General features: G+C 42.5%; 1 protein-coding gene across 1 annotated transcript in view; it reads right to left on the bottom strand.

Moving 5' to 3' along the window:
- Nucleotides 1–4056: 4056 nt before the first annotated feature.
- The window catches only part of LOC128880106 (homeobox protein Nkx-6.2-like), a 33394-nt gene continuing 27016 nt past the window's right edge, over nt 4057–10434 (bottom strand). The window contains exon 4 of the mRNA XM_054129819.1: nt 4057–6616. Within this exon, the coding sequence (XP_053985794.1) occupies nt 6419–6616 (198 nt within the window). The 3' untranslated portion in view covers nt 4057–6418. The remainder of the gene's footprint in view (nt 6617–10434) is intronic.

A 10434-nucleotide genomic window follows, 5' to 3' on the forward strand; every position in this document is an offset into this window, starting at 1 on the left:
ATAAATTACCATGATCCTTACCTCCTTAGTCCAAGGTAAGTCGAAGGTCATCAACGGCCACGACCCATCGCAATTCATCGTTCACCAAAGAGTCCAAGTGTCACCTGAAAAAAATTAATAGTTAGATTATTTGCTCGAAATTCCTCTTCACACGCCCCCTATCCAAACAGATTTCCCAAAAAAGATTCAATAAATTCCCCATTACCAAAGAGCTCCGCAATTATGTCCCCGGCACACGTACCCCACTCGAGGGGATGAAATTAAACGAGACGGTTAAGGTCCATATTCCATTCTCGCAGACGTTAGCGTTAGTCAAAACCGTACTCTAGTGCCCGTGGGTTTCCCCGTCTTCGCAGCTTCCAACGAGCGTCCTCTGTCCCCTCCCCCTGCCCCCGTCGCCCCTGGGCTTCGTTCTCACCGATTTAATCCCAGGTTCAGCACTCGATTTGATACGTTACACAGCGGTTTGTATGCCCTAACTCGCCTTACTCAACACGGTACACCCTGTTCGTATTACTGCTCCTACGACCCGCCCATACTAGATCGCTTCATTTTGTTTCACCCTCGCTTCTCTCATTATCTCGTGCAACCACTCTCTTCCCTAACCCCCCCGCCCCCGATCTGGATACGTCTTCTTCCCTTTTACTCTCACAGACCGTCCTCGGCGTCGTTCCTTCGGATTTCGAACGCTCTCTCACCCCCCCCCCCCCACACCCTCCCCTCGCCGTCCTCCTTACGAATCCCTGGAATCCCCATTTTTCTCTTTGTCTCGTTCCTTGCCCTGTGCTCGCTATCGCGCTTAATGTTCCTACAGTCCTCGTCTCTCCGCAGCATCGGCCACACCACAAGGGGTTGCTCGCCTTCATCCCTTGCAGTCTACCCCGATCGAGCACCCCCTCCCCCCCCCCTTCCCAACGATCCCAGTCCACTGGCGAAAGCGAGAACCGCCTGGTGCTCCCCCTGTTCGCATTTAAATTAGATTAGATAAGTTAATCAATGCGGTATTCGAAGTAAAACCCGGGATTTCGTGTCAGCCGGTTACCGAAGAGAAATTATTGCCAGTGTCGGGATCGCGATCGGTCGATCTCACGAAAATCGTCGATTGGCTGGGGGCGGCGGTGGCGGAGGCGACGGAAGTCCCGATAGCGCGGTTTTACCTTCGCGCGTGTCGCGCTCTTGGAAATCCCCGCGTTACGAATCGTCGTCAGCGGATGCGGAGAATCCCCGTTTTCGAGCGGGAGTCGTTACCCAGGACCAAAGGAGTCGTTCCTACTCGGTGTTTATATTCATTTAAGGGGATGATTCTGGCTTGAACGACTGAAAGATTGCCGATTTTCTAAATTTTTTTTTTTTTTTTGAAATGGTAAGGAACATTGAAATAAGACTTTCTCGTGGCATTAAGTAATGTTACGTATATGTGAAGAAAGTTCGTTTCTTTAATTCGAATTACCGCGCTTTGCCGAGCGTCGGTAAAACAGATTATGATCGGAAAGACGAAAGCGAAAATCCGTGGGAACCGTATCGCTAATGTGTTTAGATAAACAATACGGTTAATGCTGTAATTAATAACATTAAATGTCGTTTCATTGTTTATAGGTAAGATCTTTGTACATCGTGTAAATAGATGCGTGTAAATAATAAACGAAAAATACTTTGTTTACAGAGAAACTCAATTGTGTTTTTAATCGACGGTATAAAAGAAAAACCTAACCAACTTGATAAAATTTCCTTATATATATTCATTCGTATTTTTATCGATAATCGTTTTACGATAACTAATAAAACTACACTATGGAAAATGACGCGTATTTCGAATTTCGAAAAATTCTTGTGCGGGATATTTTCGAATATTCCCAACACTCTAAAGATACAATTTTTTTAAAAATCGGTTAAACCAGAACACCCCTTTAACACGAGCATCGCTGTATACCCCACTTTGAAGTGCCTTCCGATGTCACGTTTAAGACACCAACGAATTGTGCCAAGAGAAATGTTCCAAATATGTCGATAAACGACACAAAATTCCCAGTTGGCAGTCGCGAGCGTATACATTGATTCCCCTTAATTAGTAGCGCGGTGCTCTGTAGGCGCTCCTTGACGGTTACATTCACGAGATGTTAATGGATCGTGCGAATTAATGGGACGCGACAGTCAGGGGTGCGTTAATACACGGTTCTCGGGCGATTCGTGAAATTAGTAAACTTGCTTTGTAGTTGGCCGAATCCAACCAGCGCGAGTTGGGGGGGAGGGGGTGAGATGTATAATCTATAGTTCAATACAGGTCCGCGCGAACGACTTCAAGTCGAAAACTTTTTGCCATTTTTCTTTGCTCGGGCACTCGTTAAGACAATTTATAATTCTATTCTGTAACACCGGAAGGGGCGGAAGGTGGAAGAGGCGGGGAAGGGGGTGCGCAGACAAAGTCCGACTTTCCTCCCTTTACGACGTTTGGCACCCTCTCTGTCATGGCGGACTGCGCCAACTTTTTTCATATTCCAATTAGAATATTTTTCATTGATTTAAAGCCTCGCGAGAGCAAATATTAACGGCTTAACGCCACGATAAATTTACACTGCCAATGCCTCCGGGATTCCGTTTTGTCCCTGCAGTTAGCCCATCACCCCCTCGCCCCCGCCGTGTTCCCCTCTGCCCTCTCCTGATCGAGGGTTGAAGCGAACGACGACCGGCATAAGGACTCCTGGCTACCTACGAATGCTAACTTTATGACTCACGAAAACTCTCGTAACATTAATCACCGTGCGTATATTTGAAATCGATACCAGTTACGAAAATGCTCACCACCCCATTCCCCATCGCCGCCACCCACTCCGTTCCTATGTTTCTGCACGCCTTATTACGTTCCAGCTACTTTACTACAGGCTCCTGCGAAAGATTATTTCTAGTCTATCAGACCTCTACTAATGAGTTCATTCTCCTCTGGTTTATCCACCGGTGTGATCCTTAAGGAATCCTTAAGGGCATTTTTCGCATGGCAGGTCTATATGTGATTTTTATCGCGAATCAAAGTCGAAGGAAGACAATGCCTGATCATTTTTAGTTGGGAATTTACATTCACGCCTTCCTTTTATTTTGTACTGTCAACGAGGGAGAGAATCGTGATGAACTCCGCCCATAGTACGGGCCATAGGGATCATGGGGGCGGGGCATGTGGCACTTTTCTCGAGCGTTCACTTTACATACACTCGTTCGTAAATACAGAATTTTTGTGCGATCGATTCTTTTCCATTTGTGGATCCAGAGCGTCTCGAAACGTCTGGAATGATAGACAGAAGCTGGAGAGAAGAGGGTTAATCGATGGCAATTGTATGCCCCTCCACAATAACAGAGGAAAAGTGTGACTTCCTCTTTTTTTTTTTTTTATCAAAAATATAGACGAGCCGATAAATTATCTCTGTGTGTTTCATACAGTAACCTTTTTATTTTGTTAACATTTGTCGGTACGATGTCGGATTTTATTGGCAGCCCACGCGTTAAAAATTACGTCATTCAAGTGTCTTCCTTTATGATTGATGAGTTCCTGCAACGCACCGGTACACCGTTCATTACGACCCCTTGCATGCGGTTATCAATGGTCCTGATGGCCTTGGTGATTTTCGTCTTCAATCCATCTACCCATACACTCTCGACGTGTCCGCGCAGAGAATTAACAGAAAAAAGTGTACGCTGCCTGTTGACGCGGTAGAACATTAATCTGAAAGTATATAACCTTTATGATTCGTTACGCCTCGCATTCTCGTATATTATTAAATTGTGCTAAGACGTATTTATCTAAATAAAAGGAACATTAACTTCTGTGAAACGAAAATTTAATATTTTACGTTAACCAGTTCGATTCGGTATAAATAAAACTCATAGAAACTACTTTTCCGTCTAGGCTCCGCCCTCTTCTGCGCGCGCAGCGTCTTCGCCGGGGCACCCTCTGGTGGACCTACCTTTTTACTCGAAAATCTTCGAATTCCTGCAAAACGCGGGGATCAATCGCTGCAAAAAAATGAATACACGATGATTTTATAATTACCATAATACGTATTCCATTTATTAAATTGGAGATATAATACACAAGCGATAGATAACACGTATGTATAATTTATACAATATTTTATACAGATTGTCTCTACCTTTCGCTTAGCGACTTATCTAAATACTGTACAGTAATGTTTCGAATATTCGTGTAACTTGGTACGCTATATACCTGGCATTCGTGAACATTCCTCCACTCTATCGGCTCACTCAGAAACAACGGTCGAACCCAAGGACGCAAGTCGGTATACGCGAAGAAGGGTTGAATATTCTTCTGAATACAGTTGATTTTAGCCTACGAGTCTCTCCGGGCACGCGCCTCGCGTGATTATACATATTTATACGCGTGTATCTATGTTCCTAGTTTTTTTGCGTTCTTCAGTTTTAGTTTAATTGGAAGTACCTACTTGTGGGGTGACTCTAAAACAGGTCGCTAAACTTTGATAGAGGATTCCATTTGATCTGAATGCGATAGGAAGTCAGTGGGCACTAAAACTTCAGTTGGAGTGGACTGTAGTTGGATCAAGATCGACTGGCCGCTCAAGGTCACTCAGGCGCCATCCCTACCACACTGTTTGGCTCCTCCCACTGGCTGCGCGCGCATAGTGCCATTGATGCCACTCACGGTTGGACGTGTAACCTTGAGCGAGCAGTTGATATTCTTTTCCAAATTTTTTTTCTCATAATTTTATAAAAAGTACGGTAAAGAATCGTTTTCGTACCCGTAATTATAAATAAAGTAATAGCAATACTCCACCAGAGTATAGCGATTTACTTTAAAGCCACCCAGTATACCTATGTCAGATTCTTACTAAATATGTTAAATATCACATTCACGTTTATCGTATCTACAGAATATACAAAATCCACTTCGATCCGCTTATCCATTGGCTTAATTTCACTGGGGACGTAAATAGACAACTTGTTAGGAGGAATCATTTTCATTATTTTTTTTTTTTTTGCTCTTTCGTGTTTATTTATTCGAATATTTATATTCATAGTGGCTCGCCTGATATTTAGCATACATTTACTATACACGTGCTGTTAACTGAATAATGAGATTACCGGTGTTTTCTTTCCTTATTATAATTAATTATTTGCAGGATCGGCGATTGGAATATTTCGTTCGAATTTTGTCAATTTTAAGGCAGGGTGCTTTTTAACAATTTAGTTTCTTCGCTCCACGATTAGTTGATAATCATCACCTTTAAACAAATAAAACGAATCGTTAAAATTTAATTAATCCCATACAGTTGCAGGTAATTAAAAAATGATTTATAAATAAATAGTTGACGTCCAACGTACAGATGACTAGATTTACGAAATACGATTAGGTAGTATTCCTGGTATTAAATTAATTATTAATTAAACTACCCTTTTGCCTTAAAACTACATCAGAAACGCTTAAAATTTACATTCGATCGAACCTCTTCTGAACTGTGAACATCCTGCAAATAATTTCATTTTATATTACTGTTTCTGAGTTTCATATCATAATGCAATAATTTTGCGTGTAATTTTTTTTTTATGTACGTCGAGACAAATGGCACAATCGTTTCTTCGTTATACATATAGGAATATCTTAGTACAAATATATACAAATGACATTTCTATAAACATTAAAAACTCGTCTTGGGCATTTATCTAAAAAAAAAAACGAGAGAAAAATAACTGGTGTATTTTAAGCGTTTTGAAATAAAATTACACATGTGTGTAAAAATATATCTCAACATTGTGCCACCAAAACTCATTAATTTATAATTGAATTGAACCGTCGAAATTCGAAATCAAACTTCGACGGCGAGCATGCGAACTAATGGCGCCACCAGTTTGCGTGCTGACAACTAAACCTCGCTCCTTTCCCAATCTAATACACGTCAATCTTTGGCTTTTTAAAATAGTTATTATAAATTTTTGACGGTACTAAAATCGAAATAAAATATCAACGATACAATAGGCTCGTATCTAAAATATCATTTACACTCTTAACTAGGTTATTCCACCCACAAGTTAATGCGTTTCAACAGCACAATGCTCCATACCCCACACACGAAAAAGTCACCGAGAAGACAAATATTGCCCAGGAATTCTTTTCCTGACGGAAGAACAATGGCCACTCTCTTACAATTACAAAAATTGCAAAAAATTCGATTTCGAAGCACAGTCTCCTTCGCAACAGTGACAAATTATTTCCAAGACCAAGGTAAGTGAATTTCTCCTCGAATATCCAAACGATGGCACCGAACAGTAAAAACCAAATTCCCTTCGCACGTGGTAAAAGTCTTCCCCCATCCACTGTTCCATTTCACTTCGCAGGAATCTACCTAGAAAATGTCTTTTCTTTCTTTTTTTAACGTTAATACTGTTTATACACTTCCTAATGCCTGTACTGTTGCTCGAGTTCCCTTCTAAGCCTCTTGGCGGCAGTTTCGCTGTTCCCATCAGTCTCTGTGTCGCTGCATCCGTCCTCACCTTCGGCGACGACGCCCTCTACTTCTTCCTGCCGCCTTTTTGCCGTCGCCATTTCTGCGGCGTGCTTTTTCCGCCATTTTGTTCTCCTGTTTTGAAACCATACCTGAAAGCAAACATTCCAGACGACGTTAGAGACCTGTATTCTCCCTGTTCTTTGCAAATTGTTAAGATTATTAGATGGTAAAATTGTATATAGGGCTGGGAGGCTGCTCGAACTTTGCTCGAAACCTAACCTCAAAGTCACGCGTCAACGTCTTGCCCCGTTTGCAAGATTCACAGACCAGAATTGAACTTTGATTTTAGAAACAATTTGGGTACGCCGGAAACAAATTCTAATGAATAATTGTTATCTAAAAATAACTAAATTCAAGGGTAGATTCAGTGGCACTCAAGTTGTTAATATAACACTCCGTTGCTCCCTCTGCTCTCGACAAGTAGCTATACGACAAAACTTTCATGCTCTAGGACTCGAGTTGACTTCCTTCCTTTCTGCCAACGTCAACATCCCCGGAATTGGAGTGAGCTTATTACTCAGCCTAATCAAAACGAAGGTAGAGACGGTCTAGGGGCCCGGGGGTTAACGAACACACCTTGACGGAGAAGGAAGGCGACTCTTAAGGTGGTCCTGTACATCTATAAAGCTCGAAATACGCAGCAGGAGTTCGTGTCCCCACAACAATGTATTTAATTAACGTAACGGGCGTCAGGGGAGAGCGGGACTCGAGCGTAGCGATTGCACCCACAAACCACCCTCTATCCATGCCGGCGCCGCGTGACCCCACTAAACTCCACCCCGTGCCACCCCTCTTTTCTCGCCAATCCGCAGGCTTGTTCAATGGCCGCCAAGTCGAGAGCTTAAATTAAAGATATAAGCGAGCCGGCGCGCGAGGCGGTAAACGAATTAAAAAGTAAACGGCCCACCGTAAAAGTTAATAGCTGTTCGGATGAAAATTAAAACACTCGAAGGAATTAAGATAACGGAGAGAAAGGAAGCCAGACAATCTGGAGAGATTGACTGTAAGCCAGGTCGACGTGAAACGTCGATTCCTCTTTAAAACGCAACCCCCTCTTCCTCCGCTTCTGTTTTGGTTAATCCTTTCCCTCGACCATCCCGGTTTCTTTCGCCCTGGACGCGATAGAGTAACGCTCTGAATCTCATTTGTACTCTTGATGGAAACTCCTCGTTCGGATGTTACTGGGAATCCCCTAGCTACGGAATTTAAACGTTGGATCGAGTAGTTGAAACGGTATTGTCGTGTAGCGGTTCTTTGAAGTTCTTGAATTTTTCTACGGAGATGGGTACGTGAATTTTGAGTTTTGAGAGAGGTCAATAACCATCGTGCAAACCTTGACCTTTGCTCAGGAGTGGAAAGTTCAGGGAGCGTCCCGCTAGATGGCGGAAGTGTCAGGTTATCGAGTTTGAAAGACGTAGGGAAGAGAGATATTCATTTCAGCGTTTGAAACTCGTCTCTGTTTTTGAATATATTCATTTTTCTTTCGTTTCTATTTAGGGGAATATTCTAAGGACGGAAAAAGGCAATTTCTACTACGAATCCTACTATTCCTACTTAAAATTGACGAGGATCCCCTTCGGTGAAGGATCTTGGACAATTGAAAAAAGATAAAAATATCAAAGCACAGAAGAAACCTCAGCGAGAGACGACGGCCTTATCAGGACTCAACGTTAAGAGATATTACAGGGGATCCGGAGACTTAATAATACGTCCGTGTGATTTCACCGCACGATATGTTGATCATGGGTCATCGATCGAACGTTTTATCGCCCCTAATAAAAAGGATGGGACCACAATAAAAAAAAGGAGGAGCTGGAACGCGGAACGGTTAAGGATAAATTTTTATTGCCAGCTCGCGAAGATAGTGACACTTGACTCAATGCTCTCGTCTGACTCTTGAATTGAAAATCGTGCAACTACGAACACTTTAAAAGCAAAAAGAAATTCGATTCATCATCCTTTACTTTTATTTAACGTTCCTATCGCGTAAGATTTGTAAAAGAAACGAGTTGCTACTAAAATGGGGTTTTTCCTCCCTTTTTTCGCAGTAGAACATTTATTAATTTAGTTGGTTGTAATTTTTGTAATAAAAAATCCGTGTACACTATTTATCGAAACGATCCAGTTTTGGTCGCTGAAATAATATTTTCCGAGATTTGTCGCTCCAGGGAAAATTAATGTTTCTGCGTTTGTTGGTTCGCGAAGCGCAATGTTAATAACGCGACAAGCGCAATGCACAATTGATAATAATATATTCGCCCGCGGCGAGGATTTATCTCTAACTGGAGCAGAATGATCCCACCGCCATTGTAAGAATTGATTTTCGGATAACATGATGGCGGTACACTGTTTAACCAGGAATTACCTCTAATTTAATAGACCGTAATGGGGCCAAAACGTGACGCAAGTAACCGATAATAACCCATTAAAATCTCTGCGCTTTACATGCCCTCAAATTGAACGTTAACATTAGAATGGTCGATTAAACGATTCCATATTAATCGACGTTGCTCAGTCTGACCGAAGAAATTTCATAAACCTCTCCAACATTATTCTACGTAAAAACAATATGATTCGTAATAAGAATTTTTGCTTCAGAATATTACAAAAAATATCTCTCGTCAGTGATTTTGGTTAGAAGCACAAGCTAAAAATAGGGAGCAACAAAGGTGCCCCAAAGATGACCCAAAAATGACCACTTAGCAAATTACTGTGATACACGATTTACTTGAAATCTTGTCCTCTCAAGCCACCATTTAAAAAAGAAAATGTATAGAAAAATGTTTTTCGTACACTTTGACATACATTTAGTAGAGTATTCCAACTTAACTGTCCACCGCTTTTATTATAATTTGGAAAGTAATTCCCTAGATTAGCTTTCGTCGGGGAACTCCAAATAGCCTTATCTTTTAACAGAAAATTATGTTTTAGAAGCACAACCTAACGAGCTAACAAAAATGCTCCTGAAGATGACTACTTCGCAATCACCGTGATACAGAATCAGTAGAATGACGCTGCACAGACAGACGTCCCCCCCGAGCCGGTCACAGCTGACTGAACAAATCCCGGCAGAAAAGGAATCGTTTAGCGCGTAATACGCGCAGATTTCGATCGGTATTTTCGGGATTTTTTCCCGACGAGAAATATAGTGGTGAAATGTAAATGCAGAGGAAGATCTTCGTAGCGGGTCATTCATCTTGTTTTTGAACGCGTTAGTCACGCACGCGTTGTTAAACCTAGCCCCGGGGCACGTCCCCAGGCGTTACCTCGCAACTGTTCGATTTATTAAATCAGGATTATCTAAGCCCATTACTTTGTCCTGTAAAGCTAGATACAAAACCGCATTTATAACTGCGCAAAGCCCTTACCGCGGGGTGGAGTGTTGATCTCTTTCTCTGTCGCCCTCGTCTGACACTGTCCGTTCCCCGTCTCCCTTCATCCCCTCCGTTCCCGTTCCCCCCGTTACGGGTAACAGAGAACACCGGGCAGTATCTGATCTCGTTGATATTGGCGGATAATTTACTATGCGAAAGATTACAACCGTGACTCAGATCTTGATGCACGATCGAAACGGGAGAATTTGCATGGACACGCGCGGCGTCGCGATTACGCGCGCCAAACGAGCAGGATTTTTAGAGATGCATGGCCCGATTCGGTGGAATCGGGACTATTCGAGTCGTTGCTCGCTTGGGAGCGACTATCGCGGGGATTGGATAGATTATTTCGACGGTGGGAGCTTTGGGAAGACTATTCCAAGCGTTGGGGAATGTAGAAGCTGTTCTTTAGACTTGAGGAGACTATCCAAAAATTGGGAAGGCTCTGGAAGATGACACTCCAAGTATTGAGTACTATTCTAAGGGTTCAAAGGGTATATGCTAGTCATAGAGATCTTGTGGTAGGCACTAAG

This window comes from Hylaeus volcanicus, chromosome 7, assembly GCF_026283585.1.
Source record: "Hylaeus volcanicus isolate JK05 chromosome 7, UHH_iyHylVolc1.0_haploid, whole genome shotgun sequence".
NCBI classification, from domain to species: domain Eukaryota; kingdom Metazoa; phylum Arthropoda; class Insecta; order Hymenoptera; family Colletidae; genus Hylaeus; species Hylaeus volcanicus.